General features: G+C 42.9%; 1 protein-coding gene across 1 annotated transcript; it reads left to right on the plus strand.

Moving 5' to 3' along the window:
* Positions 1 to 2,692: 2,692 nt before the first annotated feature.
* Positions 2,693 to 16,911, plus strand: LOC147896331 (casein kinase 1-like protein 12). Its single transcript, XM_087382313.1, has 14 exons — positions 2,693 to 2,998; positions 3,097 to 3,137; positions 3,369 to 3,438; positions 3,507 to 3,655; positions 3,873 to 3,968; positions 4,071 to 4,141; positions 4,245 to 4,306; positions 4,944 to 5,007; positions 5,184 to 5,268; positions 9,231 to 9,357; positions 9,468 to 9,550; positions 9,645 to 9,711; positions 10,437 to 10,570; positions 16,320 to 16,911. The coding sequence occupies exons 1-14, from the start codon at positions 2,923 to 2,925 to the stop codon at positions 16,395 to 16,397; spliced, it is 1,203 nt and encodes a 400-aa protein (XP_087238439.1). The 5' UTR covers positions 2,693 to 2,922; the 3' UTR covers positions 16,398 to 16,911.
* Positions 16,912 to 17,194: the final 283 nt, after the last annotated feature.

The raw sequence follows: 17,194 nt of genomic DNA on the forward strand, positions 1-17,194 counted from the left end.
AATGCAGAGCTAATGATCTCATTGCGTAGAACATGATGTGGTAATTATTATTTCTTTTTACACCACTACAAAATTCCTTCAAGATCAAAAGTTATGGCCATTTGAAAATTGTGCCAAACTTTGTCCAAGCAGTGTGTGGGTGATGTGGCATTATGTGCTCACATGTTGCTTAAAGTGTGCGTATGTGGCATTGTGTGCTTAGGCGACACTGATGATGTGGACATGCTAATATGGCATGTGCAATGTGGCCTTGTTGATGATAATGATGCACTTTGGCATGTATGAGGACTCAACTATTGCAAGTTTGCGTGGTCATTGTTGAACTCTCGCTATGTATCCGTATCATTTAATGTGGCACTAGATGGAGTTTGATCCATTCTATGCATAATGAAGATCATTGTTGAACTCTTGCTACATATTGGTATCATTTGATGTGGCATTAGATGAAGTTAGATCCATTCCATGCATAAATGTGATAGTTGTACATCACTGGAATTAGTTTGTGCTAATGTAGAGGGGAGTGCCTTGTGTTGAGAGCTTACCATCGAATGTGCATGATCAGAACTATGGGTTGATCCATGCAAGCATATGTTAAATCTACATCCAATCACTCAAGACCAATGAGGTTTGAGCTAGAGTCATAAACTAATATGTACCCTTTGGCAATGACTGGTTTAAATGGGTTCTCTTTCCAGTCATGGATCCCATCAAGAGTCATGATTGATATATCGTCATTGTGATGTGACTATGTACAGCTCCATGCTGGAGGCGGTCTGGTGCTATATGGTAGAGGTTTACGTGTGTACCATCGATGTTGTCTTCCCATAAGAACATCATGTAAGAGCTACCACTTTGGGGCTTATGCAAGCTAAACTATCAATCTATAATAAGTTGATGTGACTCCCTCTTTGAGGCCTTCTGAAGCTAAACACAAGTTTATGCTCACCTACATTAACCTAAAAGAATAGCTTGCGGCTTAAAGGAAAAGATGCCTAAACATAATGTATACATTTGAAAGAAATATACAGAACAACTAACTAACTTTGTCACCAAGAGTTCAAGATTTTGTGAACAAGAACTTAGAGTAATCAAAATCTACATTATGATATTTTAATAAAAACAAGAGCGATGAATTTCAAGCAATATTATCAACACTCCTTGTGAAATTTGAACACACGTCCTAGTGCGATATCTACACTCTTATGAACAAGACCATCAATAAGGTTCTTAAAACACCACCATATCACTTCTCTTCAGTTATATTCTAGCATGGCTACCTATAAATCCCACCTTAAAGACATATCCTTACCAAAAAGAACCTCTTAGGGCAAGGCAAGCTTATTGAGCGTTTTTGGGCCAAACCGTCAAGATGCATCTCAATTTAAGGAGAAGCTAGACATGGATGTCTTAAGTTTAGAGACATTATGTTCCAAAGAGCACAAGTCAAGGTCTCCATACATTTACTCTTGGGCCTACTTATGTTGCAAAGAGCACAAGCCCAGGTCTCCATACATTTACTCAAGTCTTTGGGCCTACTTGTGATAGAAAAAAAAAAACTGCAAGAGCTTAATGTCCTAAAAAAATTGCAAGTAAAGCCAAAGTCTCCTATTTGGGTTATCACAACACTTTAGGAGTGTAAAGTCAAACCCTGTATATGTTGATCGCTTTGCAGTTCCATCATTAACAAGTTCCATAAGTAAACACACAAAAATAATAGAAGATCTAGAACATCCATATTGAGATCAATTCTATGGTTGGTTATCTCCATGATCATCTCATGATTAGTAGGTTACCATGTAGATGAGGCTTGAAAGCTGAGACATGTAAACAAGGTCAGTATACATTCAAAGAGGAAGTTATAGCCATGAGCTCATGGTGGTTTAGGGAGCCCTTGCTATACAAAGCGGAGTGTTGAGAAGACAAGCCAAAGTAAGGTTATGTCAAAAGTGTTGGGGCCGGGTGGGACCTCACACACCCATGGCCATCTACGAGGGGCACATCCGCCCATGGCCTACACTAACAAGTAGCAACGGGCTTCCGACGGAATCGAATGTCGGTAGCTAGCTCAAGTGGGTCAATGCCCAATTGCTTGAGCTACCGCTCCTCCACTCGTGTGGGGAGAGGGAGTCCCCCCCCCCTCCCCCCAACCCACCCAGCCACCCACCCACCCAGGCACTCACATACCCATCGTCTACTACGAGGGGCACATTCACCCGGGAGTTACACTGCCTGCAGCAAGGAGTCATCTGTTGGGATTCGAACGAGGGGAGCTGCTCAGGTGGGCAAACGCCTGGCCACCTGAGCTGTTGCGCCATCTGGGGGGTGATAAGTTTGGCTAGGCTCACACTGTTCGTGCAGGACATGATCGCCGTGGTCTGGATGGAGTGAAGAAATGGCGTTTTGAAGAAAAATTATGAGCATAGGATGGACGAAGCTCTACGATTGGTGCATGCACAAAGAATTCGATCGTTGCGATGCGGGGGGAGTCCTCGGAGCGCCAATGATGGGTTGATCAAATCCGGGGTTGCCAATTCATTTGTCGATGGGGTGTGTGGACCCGACCTGAGCGATGCCTTTTATGTGGGTGTGATGGTAACCGAGTGATAGGCTGGGTCGTAAGGCATTTGCTGCATCATCATAATGATAATCATAATCATTATCTTCATCATCATCATCATCATCATCTTAGCACTATATTTGAGCAGAGCATTTTTCATCTTTCGTCTTCGACTAGCAAAGCTTTTTACTGCAACTTCACATTTTCTCGATTTCTTCATCCTCCTCCGGCCATGGCTTCCCCATTCCAGCACCTTCTTGCCAGGGCTCCTTGCTGATCCGCAGACCCTTCCCATCTTCGCTCCTCCCCCTTCCCCTCGTTCTCCCCCTCCCCATCGGCCTCCTCCTCGCGGCTTTTACCGTTTCATGGAACCGCAAGTGGGGAATAAGTATCGATTAGGTCGGAAGATCGGCAGCGGCTCCTTTGGCGAGATTTATCTCGGTTAGTTTTTCCTCCTTGCCAGTGATATCATCGGATTGTCGTAATTTGTTACTTCCCCGTGCTTCCTTTAATCTCCTGCGTGTGTTGCCTTCTCACAGGCACCGATGTGCGGAACAATGAGGATGTGGCTATAAAGCTGGTGAGAACCTCGTTGCACTTTGGTCTGGTTTGCGTAGATGCTAAAGTCCAAAATGTTGAGTGTTTGCTATCTGGATGTCCTGTCTTTTGGCGCAAATTTGAACTTGTAGTGCCGAATAAGCAGGTTCCGTGAATGCGTTTGTATTTTGGGGTTTGTACCAGTAGACTCTGGTTTAGGCGCAGGCAGGAACGGAAATTTCAGTGCGTTTGCGCCTACTGCCTTTGAGTGCAGGAAAGCGTCAGGACGAAGCATCCGCAGTTGCTGTACGAATCAAAGCTATACAAAATTCTTCAAGGGGGAAGTGAGTAACGGAAAACTTCTTCCTTTTCAATCTACCTTATTCGCAATCTGATTTTCTTTTTACTGCAGCTGGTATTCCCAATGTGAGGTGGTTCGGGATGGAAGGCGATTACAACGTGCTGGTTATGGATCTTTTGGGGCCAAGTCTGGAGGATCTTTTCTCATTTTGCAGCCGCAAGTTTTCTTTGAAGACTGTGCTGATGCTTGCTGACCAACTGGTGCGTTTGGTTTGCATAAACTTTTTGAATTTGGTAAGATGTCGAAGAGAGTGACATCCTGCAAAATCTAGCTTTTTTGTGATCATGGGCAAATTCAAGGTCTTCGTTCTCTCATGTTTCCAAAGTCTTTACTTGAATTGAAATTGCTTATTTCCCGCGGTCTTTAACATCGTGTTCTTTTACTGGTGCATTTTCATGTGTATCTTTTCGTTGACAGATATCGAGGATTGAATATATGCACTCGAGATGCTTTATACACCGGGATATTAAACCTGATAATTTCTTAATGGGCAATGGAAGGCGGGCCAATCAGGTATGGGGCAGAGGGGACAAGAATGATATATTTAGACTTTGAGATTTCAGATCATTTTTGCTGTACCTATGCGAGCTCATTGGTTGCGGTCGTGGATTGTAGGTATACATCATTGACTTTGGTCTGGCTAAGAAATATCGGGATCCAGCAACTGGCGCACACATACCTTACAGGTACTTGGCAAAATAACATGCTGCCAGAAAAGCCTCATGGAGTTTTTTCTGGAAGGGGCCATTTTAGTCAGAGTGTTTTACTTTATTTCTTGCTGTTATTCAGGGAGTTTAAGAGCCTGACTGGCACTGCTCGCTATGCAAGCATCAATACACACCTTGGCATTGGTATGGGGGATCATAAACATCACTTCTCTATGTTGCAAATGTGTTTGTTCCACTTTGTGGCACTAATGAAAAATGCTATACAAGATGTTTTTGAGTGAAGTTGTACACAGAAGTTGTAAGCTGCCTTTGAATGCCCTCATGAACGTTTTCTGATGTGATTAGTATGAGATTGCCAAGCACGGTGAGGTTGCCAAGCGTGATCACCAATAAGATATAGTTTGAGTCGATTGCTAGGATTGAAAATGGTAAGTGTGCATTGTAGGATAAGTCCTTTTTTATGGCATAGTTCTGACATCCTTACAGCATTTATAACCCAAGCACTTTAGGCATAAAGTATTTTATTGTAACATTAAGAGAGCATCTCTTCAGCTTGCACACTCCACAGTATAAGGATATCAAGGGTAATGAAGACACCCTCTCATTTTGTGTTTAGGCCGATGTGGTGAATAATGAACTTGACCAGGGATGGCTTGATTATCCATTGATGTCTATGTTAGGCTCATCATCAGCACTCACTTTTATATACTGGCATCTTGTCTTATACTGGTTTGCAGTTCCTAAGCGTGTGTATTGTTTGCCTATCTTATGCTTTGCTGCTTTTCCTCACTGTATTGTCTCGGATGGTAAACTTGTGCAGAGCAAAGTCGACGAGATGACTTAGAGTCACTTGGATATGTTCTCATGTACTTTCTGAGGGGCAGGTGTGCTGAATGCCGTTGAGTGGTTGATAATTAGTTTAGTTTTACATCTTCATGTGACAATTTGATTTGTCTGTGCCTCAATGTCTGTCTTTCTCAAGCATTAATATAGCAAGCATAATGCCCTCTTATCTGTTGCCATGTAACTTACAGCATGAATAATGCTTGGATTTTTGCAGTTTACCATGGCAAGGATTAAAAGCTGCAGATAAGAAGACGAAGTATGAGAAGATCAGCGATAAAAAGATGTCAACTCCTATCGAGGTGAGTTTTTACTCATAATTCACAATTTTTTTGGAGCCATGCTAAAGTAGAGTTTTTACATGTTTGTTGCGTCTGTAAGAATTTCCAAACCATAATCTTGTATCGTAATGGTGGCTTTCATCAAATAGGAGTTGCAACATTTAACAAATTGCAACAATCCTTTGCCGTGAGCCTTTGGACAGGTCAAGACTGGTGTTGAAGGTTCTTTTTGGTATTGACTCTCTTGCTTTCTTTTCATACTCCTCACAATTCTTCCCTTTCTTGTCCTTATGTGTTCCACTTTTCTCTTTGCTGTTGAGTACCGATTTGCATATGCTTCTTTAAGGTGTTCCCTTTTTTGATAAGTTCAGGAACCCAATCTAATGAAAGCAATTTATAGCTTATAGGGTCTCCACATGATCCCACCCCTGCCTGGAAGGTGCTTTCCAGCATTATGTTTGAGTTTAAAAATGTGAGAGAGAACAGCCTAAGCAATGACAATAGCCACGATTGCCACCCATTCACAGCTATCCCCTCTGCTGGATTATTAATTGCCAGTATCCTGTTGGATTTGAGTTTCGAAGCCTTATATCTAGGGGCCAGGATCAGGCACTGATTGATCTTTACAGGACAACCTGTAATTGGGTTTATTGGCGCTCTGGCTAGCTTTGGGCCGTGTTGATGTTGATAGGACTGTCAAATAGATAGTCCATGCTATGGTTGGACTTCATGGTTTTCAACGTTGTGGGTGACTCCCTGGAGTTTGAATCATACTGGTTTTTTGGGTGTTTTACAGGTGTTCTTAGGCTCATCTAGATATATCTTTTCTTGCTGTAGCAGTCATGCCCACAGTTGTTAAGTTTCGTCCAAGTTGCAGACTGCTTATATTTTAAATTCTTCTTTTGTTTCCCAGTCACCAGTGGTATGTTCCCCTATTGTTTGTTTTGGAGAGAAAATGAAACTCTTGTAGCTTGAAATAAGAGAATGTGGACTCCTTTTAGATAAGCCTTCTCTTCAAGTGTTAAGACTGGCATCTAGCTCCTGAGTTCGGAGTTCTAGAAACTCAATCCAAAGACCTGTATAAATGGTTGTGCGCCATGCTTGTGTATGGGAGGGTGGATATATATTCATGTTGGGGAGCATATATATATATATATATATATATATATATACATACATATATAAAGCTCTACACCCATGTTTGGGGCTTGATGCCGGCGAGAATATCATAGTAGGTAGTCCGTGCTATGCATATGGTTCACAAGCTCATAAGTGGCTATCATGAGTTTAAATGGCATGGTGTGTTTTGCTCTAACAGGATAAGTTTGGGTATGTTTCTGGATTTATCTAGATATGTCTTAGGGATGGAATACATCCCCTTTTCTTTACCAAATGCGGCCTTAGGGGGGTTTCACACCCGTCTGCAGACGGGGGGAGCCCCCAAAATGCGTGCCCGCAAGGATTTGAAGAGGCCGTCCATGGCCGCTTTCACAAGAGGGCGGACGACTCTTGCTTAAATATTTAATGCTGTCCTATAACTACACCAACAAGGAGTTGGCTGCTTGGTAGAGCTGTCAGCCCTGCACCAGGGGGTCCCAAATCCTGGCATGCACGCTGATTGGTCGGCCTATGCTCGGACGCCCTCTTGGGCGCCGCAATGAGGCCACCCGAGAAAATGCTATGCCTGTCCATGACTAGGGCGGACAAATGTGAAAGGTACCAACCACCGGCGTGCCCTCTCATTGGGCAGCATACCCTCCGCCGTTTTGCGGGCGGACGGGTGTGAAACGTACCTTAGCCAATGGATTTTCTTGGACTTGTTACAAGGCTGCCTCTGTCTCAGACGAGAGCTTATGCTTTGGTACTTTTGGGACCTAAGCACGCCTTTTCTCACTAAGTAGTTTTTTCCTCTAATTTCAAATTTATGTTGAAGTCTACTGGCCGTCCCACAAGAGAAAGATAAGAAAACTTGCAGCCTTGGCATTTAGACATTAGTACCAGTCAGCTTATCAAGCGCTGCTGTACTTTTTGGCGGGGGCCTTGCCCTCTAACAAGAGAAAGATAAGAAACTTGCAGCCATGGCATTTAGACATTAGCACCAGTCAGCTTATCAAGTGCTGCTGTACTTTTTGGCGGGGGCCCAATGGAGTAATGGTGACTGCACCCCATGGTTATGAAAGAGGCCCCTTGGATGCTGAAGCTGATTGGTTCAAAGGAGATTGAATTGTTCACATTGATTCACAAGTTACTTGCCCCCTGGGTATCAGGCTGACAATGTGTTTGGATGACAGCATGGTTAAGCAATGGAAGGCAGGCTTGATTGCTGAGGCCTTTCAGGTGGATGATGCAAAGGCCCGCACAGACGGGGTGGGGGGATTCTGTGGGGGAAACCCCCAGTGCTGACTTGTGATCAAAGGCCCTTTTTATCCTGGAAAGAGGAACCAAAATTTAGACTCAGTATCGTTTGGTCGAGGTGTTGTAGAATGTGAGATGGATGTATAAATGTACGAGTACGACAAGGGGCTCCACCACCCATTTGGTACACCTCCTTCCTCCTTAATTAATGAGCTCCATCTTCTCCTCTCTTTTCTCCCCTCTTTCCACCCTCTCCTTTTGCTTTTGCACTCCTTGGGAGCTGCCCTGCGCCCTCCCTAAGCTGATGTACTAGATGGCTTTCATGTTGTCCCATAAACCTCTTGGTCTCTCGTGGACGTTAATAGAATTTCTTTCTTTCTTTCTTTCAAGAGGAACGTCACTGTTTAAAAGAAGGCATCAACTTGGAGAGGGGTCATGGCAAACTCTGCCTGTATAATTTGATGAGGGATTGAGGGTTTATTGCGAATCATCTTGGATCCCATGACCTGTAGTCTCTCAAATCTCTTCCACTCCGTCGCTGAAATATCTCCCCCCCAAAAAGGTGCTACATACATGGTAGTCGGTCTCACGAGCATGTCAAAGAGCCTGCCCTTTGTCGGGGGGTCCTAGAAGTGTGCCTGGAAGCATCGCCTTTCTAGTCGGGCTAGAGCACCCCATCCTCCTGTGAATCGTTCTGTACTTGCATGGATCATCGTAAAACCACTGCAAAAGAGAAATAGAAAGGAAAAGAGAAAGAGAAATATGGATCTTCTCCATCAACCTCAAAGCAGGATGGTCCGCCTTGAATGCCTGATGCAGGAGGAAGTCTTTCTCCTTGCCCTTTTCACCCTTGCCTCTCCTTGCCCTTCTCACCCTTGCCTCTGGGAAGCCACTCCTTTTTTTGGGGAGCAAGGGGGGTGGGGTTGAAAATCTAGCCGCTGCCATAGCTAGGATGGGTACGTGGTCTTCAACAAATTGCCTACCATGCGGGTGCAATTGTGGGCCTTGATTCTCAGAGACGGAACTATTGTTGTGTTTCAAGTGGGAGATTTATCGCGGGGAAGGGGCAGAGGGCCAGCAAGTGGGACCAACTAGTAGTAGCTACCTGTCTGAAACCGTATGGGAGATCGATAATGAGGAGATTTAACCTTGGCCTGCCATGATGTCAACATTCTGCTGCCATCTTGGGTACTTATCAATTTTCCAAAGCTTTTAGTAACATCATTGTACGGCCTTAAACCCAGGTATGTTTCGCTGGGTGATCTTGTATACTGGGTGCCCTAAACATTGTTGAAACAAGGTTCTCTCCTACTGGTGCTATATTTTGATGAAATCTGACGTCTGACTCTGGGCTTCCTTGCTTAGATTTTGTTCAAGCCTGAATTTCTAAGGCTAGATATTACCGCACCATGTGAAGGGAATTTATTGCATCTAATATTGGATGTCAGTCTGGTAGCATCAGATTTATCACAAGAGTGTGCTGCTTGCCTTAGCCTGGAATATTGATATGATTGAATATCCGGTTTGGCCGAGAGTTACGGCTCTCCTTTTTGTGTTTAATATTTTATCACATCCCACAGTAAAGTAGACTTTTCTGATGCTGCGTGCAATGGGGGATTTCGATGCAGGTACTTTGCAAAGGTTATCCCTTAGAGTTTGCATCCTTTTTCCATTACTGTCGCTCACTTCGTTTTGCTGACAAGCCAGACTATGCATATCTGAAAAGAATGTTTCGTGAACTTTTTATACGTGAAGGTATATGACTTCATTCATGCTCGTTTCTTATTCATAGTCATTTATAAAAGGCAGAGGTATAATGTGGAATCACTAGCCTATTGGACTTTTAACTGTTAGTCACTGTACAGGTTTCCAGTTTGATTATGTGTTTGAATGGACGATTCTCAAATATCAGCAGACTCAATTAGCTTCTGGTCCTCAGAGAACAACAGTAAGTACTGAATAGTTGAGTTATCATGAATCTGACCTTTTTTGGTTCTTTCGTTGAGTTGATACCAACTTGGGGTGCTACGTTAATTGTGTAGGGTGCACCAGGAGGCACAAGCAGTGGGGCAATGGCACTTGGTGCTGCAGCTGCTGCACAACCATCTGGTCTGTACATCTTTAATTGGATGATTTGTTTATCGATAGTTTCTGTATTTTTTATTGTTGTTATATTTTGTGACCCTGTCTAACACCTGCATTTATGTGACTCTGTGCTGAAATTCTTTTCAATGACGTTGTAAATATGGACATATAATTTGTGTTATTAATGTTGATTAATGGCTCTGATCTGAATGTTTTCCTGTTGGGATAACTCCAATTGCCTTTATAATTAGCCTGTAACGTTTGTTTGAGTAGAAAGGTTTGTTTCAATGGCGTTTGGAGTAAACACTCTTTGTACATGAGTTGGATATAAAGTGCAGTGAATTCCGCAAGGGGTATGGAGTTTTTCATGTAAATTTGGCTGTCAGTGGTGGAATCGCTTTTTTCTGGCTTTTCAGTAGCATATTTATTCTCTTTAAGACAGTACTTTAACTATCTTTGTTGACTTTGGTATGTTATCCACATCTGCAAATCTAGATATTATGTGATTTACTAGGGGCTGGGGGAAAGCTGCAAGTTAAATTTTAATTTAATTTTGAAGACATAAGGCTTGTATTGCATTCTCCGTAATATCCTACCATTTTGGATTGGGAATTGATGAAAATTCGGTTCTAGCTGCGTTTTTTGGTGCATAGAAGCAGCCTCCATTAGATCAACGTTATGATTTTCAGCCTCCATTAATCAAAGTTATGATTTTCAGCAGGGTTTCTGAAATTTGCCCCTTTTCGCAGGGACAAAGGAGGTAGTTGAAACTCCTCAAAATTCAGAAGTTGTGGATGGTAGTCGTTGGAGGCTCTCAGGTGTAATGGGGCCTCCTGTACAGAAAAATCCTGTGGCTGATGATACTCGCGCAGTTAAAGACCTGGTGAGCGATTTCACACTCTGATGAAGAAATATTTAAATGCCTTCAATTCTTTACAGTTGTTTTGCTGTCTCCATTTCCAGTTTTCCAGGGGTTGAGCCTCCTTGTATTCACCGTCAAGGCTGACCATGATCCATCATAAACTGCATCATGTATAGTAGGATACACGACCAATTTACCAACCAACCGTGGGGTTTAGCCTTGTTGTATTCACCGTCAAGGCTGACCATCATAAACTGCATCATGTATGGTAGGGTCTGGCCACCATGACATCCCCGATATGATTTTTGTGTGGGTGGTGTAGTCCAAATGTACAAAATATGGCCTATGACACTTTTTCGTGCACCCGAACACAAATATTATCAAAGAGTTCAAAACCAAACCTAAGAACACTCAGTCCCACACTTCTGTTGAGTTCCGTTGTCTCTGTATGAACATTGGAAGCAGGAATGTTTTCATTAGGATTAGCATTAAGTTTGCTTTGGGCATTCTGAGGTTGGATTTTGGCCATCACTGTATGCTTGTTGGTCTCATTGATCATTTTCGTCACCTCTCTCTCTCTCTCTCTCTCTCTCTCTCTCTCACACACACACACACACACACACACACACTTACTTTTTTTTGTGGGAAACCAGTGACTATAAAATTAACATAAAATCAATGTACATGACATTAGACTCCAAAAGAGAGCCTAATGGAAGCACTCAAAAACAGTGAGAAAACACTTCAAGGCTAGTAGCATCCAAATCCCTCACAGCATAACTATCATATAAAGATTGCTTGAGGGACATTCTGAAGAAAGCATATGCTTGAGGGAAGTGTTGTCCCATCCTAAAATGCCATCTCTGTGTCCAAATAGTCCATAGTACCCAAAAACGAGCCCAGTGAAAGAAAAGGAGGAATGGAGACATCTGATATGAGAAGCATCCAAACATCCAGAAGAGTTTCCCGAATCTAATAGAGGGAAACTGAAGCCGCAGCAAATGAGAAACATGAGTGATCAATATCCGAGAGTGCGGGCAAGACCATAACAAATGGGGAACTGTCTCACGATGATGAGAGCAACGGGGGCAGGAAGAGGAAGCAATACGACGTGCTTCCAATTTCACCCCAATGGAAAAAGCTCCCACTATACATCTCCAAAAGAAAAGTCTCTGTTTCAATGGCAATTTAGCTTTTCAAATTTTCTTGAGTTTTGATTGCCACCAAGATAAAGGCCTATCCAAATTCCAAAGAGTGTTGGCATGCTTATCAATCCATGGCGGTGGAAGAAGAAATCTGTAGACCATGGAGGATGTCAAATTATGCATTGGAAGTGAACGGGTAGCAGGAGACAAGGAAGTCAGATTCCATTCTAGTAATCTATCCTGTACAAACAACGGAGGAACATGAACAAAAGGTTGCAACATAGATGTAAGTAGCCTCCAAATGGGCCTATGATGCAGACCCAAGGGGAATGTCCTGCAAGCTTGTGGAAATGAGAGCACATAACCATGTTGATCCACCACATCTCCAACAAATCTTATTCTAATTTCATCAGATTATATGCTTTAATAGGTGCCTGTAAAGCAAGTGGCGAATCAAATACCTTGCTCCAATGGATACTTTCCAAACGAAGAGAATTACCATGATGGGAGGAAGCACCTGACCATTTAGCGTAAGAGAGAATTCTCTTCCAATCATGAATAAAAGCAATAGAAATAGGACAGCCAGGAATTTTTCCTTGAAATGTAGTCATTACTGCTTCCCAATGATCTGTAATCCAATGCCCATATGCATGAGACTTCATGTTTCCACACATTGCTGCTAACATAATAGCCCATGGCTGTTTTTGCTGAAAAAAAATAGAAATCATAGTGCTCTTTCTTGCCAACATATGAAACTGAAGATTGAGAATATTGAGTCCCCCATGAGTCTTAGGAGAACAAACAGACTGCATGGGAAGTAGTCGCAAAGCCTTCTTGTGAGATTTACTTTTCCAAAATATCTTCATAGCCTGGGACATATAGGAAGCCAAATGCTTAAAAGACCAGTGAAGAAGAGGCAAATAAAATTGCACGTATGCCATAATGATAGACTGCACTATCCGAAGTCGAACATGTAAAGGCCAAGTTGACAAGTGCCAATATTCCAGCTTCTTGTTAATCTTTTGAAGCACCCATTTAAGCTGTTGTTGAGGGGTAATATTCCAGCCAATGGGATACCCTAAATGCCTCACAATGGTATGGGAAGAAATAATGTGACCTGGCCACAGAAGTGCATGCCAATCAGCTTCTTTCAAAGCTAGAAGATTCGATTTCTGAAAGGTGATATGCAGGCCAGTAGCTATGCCAAAATCATCCAAAGTATGCATCAAATGAGAGAGGTCACGTTGAGAATTCCTAGGCATAAAATATGAATCATCAGCATATGCCTGTGCGAGGCTGTGCGCCTGGAATTTGCAAGCCAAGAAGCTGCCGAGTATCTGCAAGATGGTCCATATGCAACAATAACGGATGAGTAGCAATGGCATACAGTAGCGCACTAAGAGGGCATCCCTGTCTCACTGAGCGGGTCATAGTCCATGTCCTTGACAACCCACTGCCAAGCAGACACTGTGCAGTGGCATGAGAATACAACCAGTAAATAACATGAACCAGCGGAGCACGAAATCCCAATTCATGCATAGTCTGAGAAATAAAATCCCAATGGACAGTATCAAATGCTTTCGCAATGTCCACTTGCAGAATGAGAAGATCTTTTTTAGAATATTTGGCATACTCAATTGCAAGCAAAACATTGGAGATATTGTTAGTAATCTGCCTTCTGGGAACAGACCCATATTGCCTAGGATGAAGTCCTGCTTGCAAGATAAATCGAACCCTATGGACAATCATCTTGGCAATGAGTTTGTAAATGATTGGCATAAGAGAAATGGGCCGCCAATCAGCCATTGTCTGACACAACCTTTTTTTTGGGATCAATTTGACAAGGCCATGCTTCCAAGAAGGAGGAAGAGATTATTCTGCCCAAGCATGATTGATCATAAGAAGAAGAGTGTCCTTGAGATCATCCCAAAATGCAAGGAAAAATTCAACAGTCAATCCATCCCAACCAGGAGAGCTGCCTTTACATAAATGACTCAAAGCATCATCCAGTTCATTATGCATAAATGGCTGCTCCAATGCATGGGCTTGTTCCAAAGACAATATAGGCTGAACATGCATAAGAAATTGAGACCTAGCTGCATTCACTTGCATCGAATAATCAGGCTGAGGAGAAAAGAGATGCTGAAAATGACTAGAGCATTGCGATTCCAATTCTGATTTGGAGGTGGTCCAGGTGCCATCATCCTGCTTGATCCTGCAAATATCCTCCTTTCGTCGATCCGCATGCAAACTTTTAAAGAAGGCCTTGGAGGAGCAACCCTTATCCAAAAGGGGTTTCATGCGAGCTCGGATTTGCCATTTCTTTAATTTGCAAAGATCATTTTGATGGATGATATGAACCGCATAAGCCCAAGAATCCTGTTCAGAGGAAGCGAGCTGCCTATAAGAGCTGATTACATCCATTTGTTGCTTGTGAGATTGAGCCCATTTCAGCTTAAGCCTGAGGTTCTCCATGTGACTCTGTCCATAATCTTGAATAACAGCCTGCAGGCGATGTGCAAGACTGATCGAAGCAAAATCCATATCCTCCTGAGCATGTAAGAGGAGGGGGCGGACAGCCACTCTCACCATATTCTGGAATTGTTGATGAAGCAAATAAGCACTGTTAATATGGAGTAGACGACGACCAAAAAAAGGCATATCATTTGTCAACCGTGCTATAGATAATGTCAAGCATACTGGAAAGTGATCAGACAGCAAGAGGGAATGATCAACCCATAATGCACATGTAAAACTAGCATACTGCTGAGCATGCAACAAATACCATCTGTGAAGTCGAGCCCAGTAATGAGTGAAAGCATTATGACGGTATGTATAACCCATATCTCCATCCCTTGTGAGCCACAAATCTTCTGCATGCAAGGAAGAAAGCATATCCTCCCAATGTCGAAGCTCAGTGGGGATCATGTGAGATCGGTGAGTGGTGTTGTCTTGCATGGCAGGCGAGTTATTAAAGTCCCCACACAAAAAAGCATTAGACAGCCATGGATATTGCTTGAGGGAGGCCCACATTTGAGCTCTTATCGCAGAAGTTTGAGAGGCATAAACCGACGCTATTTCATAAAGATCGGCATGACAGATGCATCTGATTACCATCCATCGACCCTGGGGGTCATTGTAAGCAACCGTGGGCTGCATATCATGTTTCACCAGCATGCATACCCCCGAAAAGTGCATTGTACCAGCATAAAAGATGTCACAACCAGCAAAGTGGCCTTGCTGGCCAGCCAAGAAGTGTTGATTATGTTCTTGTAAGGAAATAACATCGGGGTGCATTCTATGTACATAGTGCCAAAAAAGTCTCCACTTGTTGACATTGCAAAGACCTTGGACATTGTATGTAATGCAAGTAATTGAAGCAGACATGAGAGAGATGTACAGCCGAACTGAAAAACACAGTAAAGGTACAAGATGTCAGGCATCAGCCATGACATCGACATCCACGTGGCCTCCTAGATCAATAGCTTCTCTCTCTCTCTCTCTCTCTCACACACACACACACACACACATAAACACACACACACACACACACACACACACACACACACACGCTTAGTTAAAAAGTAGCTTGCTAGAGCTCCTGTGAGACAATGCACTCTTCAGTTCTCTGTTCCCCAACCTCCCCTCGCCCCCCCGCCCCGCCCACCGCCCGTCCCGACCACCAATATTACCCTCATCTGTCCATGCTTCTCAATACCATCTTGATCTGCATCCACAACGGAGAACCAGAAAGAAAGGGAGGGAGGGAGGGGACGGGAAGAGGGGTTATATCAAATGCGCCCTTCCCCTCCTGCACTATGGGACAGCGAAAATGGAAAGGGGGCATCATATTAGTTAGTCCTTGAAAGCTATTTTGAACTGATTCTGTGTTGCTCCACATTTTTACTTATCGTTCCTCATTTCTGGGGACATCAGATACCAGGTTGTTTGGAGAGAGAGAGAGAGAGAGAGAGAGAGAGAGAGATGGGGGGGATAGTTGAGAGAGAGAGAGAGAGAGAGAGATGGGGGGGATAGTTGAGATCTCTTTCTGGTTTCTGTTACCTTCGTTATTATAACTGGTCGCCCTCAATAACCCGATGCCCACCATTGTCAATTCCACCCAGGCTTGATCATTAGATTTGTGATAGTAGCTTGAAATCTGTGCTGTTGCTAATTTGTCTTTTGAATGGTTTGCCTCATTCTTTAAAAGCTAGTAATGTTGTTAGTATGCACTTTTTGGCCTGCCCTTTAGGGAGGGTCTTCGTGATGGTTCATTTGGAAAGCTAAGATTATTTTGTGGGATTTTATTTCGTCCATCCACTGTGGCAAACTAAAAGAGGGGCTTCCTCATCGAAGTGCATAAATGTTTCTGACGGGGCTTTTGTGGATACTGGTGCTTCTTTGCTCCGTTAGCACCTTTGTTGGGTGTTGTTAATTCACCTTGCTGCCTTTCCTTGTTTTGGCTTGTGAGTGACAAAAAATGTAAAAGCCTGAAGTTGTGCTGTTTTAGCCCGCTACCTTTGATTGATTCAACTTCTGCCTTTGGCTGTTCGTGATTTTACATTTTAGGCAGGCCTTATGAATGACGAAAGTCATTCATTCTTTTTCTGGTTTGAATTGTTCAGGGTGCACTTTCAGCAAGAACTACAGGTTTTACACAAGCCTCTAAAGAACAAGGAAGTTTGACATTGCATAAATTTTGAAACATGGTGATACCCTCCTGGTTTTGGGTGTAGAAAGTGTAGAAATCATCTACTGTCCTGCAAGCAGTGGAACTCCCACTCACTACGAACAGCTTCCTTGTGAACAATTTACTGGGAAAGCAATCTAGAGTTCTGTTATCTCTTTCTCCAGGATGAGGCCCAAGCTTAAATTATTTGTGGCCTCACATGCAAGTGGTGGCAGTTGAAAAGTTTCACTACACTTGCATGGCCTAGAGCTATCAATTGTAAGTAGACTGTTTGTGCTCTGCTAGTGTTGTATTATGGTTCCTCTGTACACCAGCTATCATTGCAATTGGGCTGGCTAGAGAAAGGCGTCCTGTTTGCCTGTTGTATCTATTATATTCTCCTGGCTGAGAAAATTTCAGCCATTGTACAAACTGACAGGTGGTTTCCACGGCTACCTCAGCATAGAGTTCAGAATTTTGCTGCTAAACTCAATTTGGGAAAATCATATTTTTAAAGGTAATAAACTTACAGACAGATTTTTTTGTAGCACCGTATTGCAAGCTCTCAGCTGGGCTTATGGTTTAAATTGTTTGTGTTTTGGAAAACACAGAAAATTGTCTTATATTTGTGCAGAATTTACCTTCTTTTAATACTCAGCCACCTAAGACATCATTTTCACACCTAATGATACCACTTTCAGAGGATACATTAGAGCTACAGTTCCAAACAGTCAAAGCTGCAAAAGAATATGTTGGAATTTTAACTATACTCCATGTTCAAGCTCTCAGCTGGGCTCATGGTTTGCTTTTGGGAAACATAGAAAGTATCTT

The sequence above is a fragment of the Dipteris shenzhenensis genome, chromosome 12 (assembly GCF_047967505.1).
Source record: "Dipteris shenzhenensis isolate YYH24624 ecotype China chromosome 12, Dip_SZ_1.0, whole genome shotgun sequence".
Taxonomy (NCBI): Eukaryota; Viridiplantae; Streptophyta; class Polypodiopsida; order Gleicheniales; family Dipteridaceae; genus Dipteris; species Dipteris shenzhenensis.

Coding starts and splice junctions, on each gene's coding strand:
- LOC147896331 (XM_087382313.1), top strand. CDS start 2,923: ATGGAACCGCAAGTGGGGAATAAGTATCGATTAGGTCGGAAGATCGGC. Junction 5,008..5,183: donor ATGTACTTTCTGAGGGGCAG/GTGTGCTGAATG, acceptor GGATTTTTGCAG/TTTACCATGGCAAGGATTAA. Junction 5,269..9,230: donor AGATGTCAACTCCTATCGAG/GTGAGTTTTTAC, acceptor ATTTCGATGCAG/GTACTTTGCAAAGGTTATCC.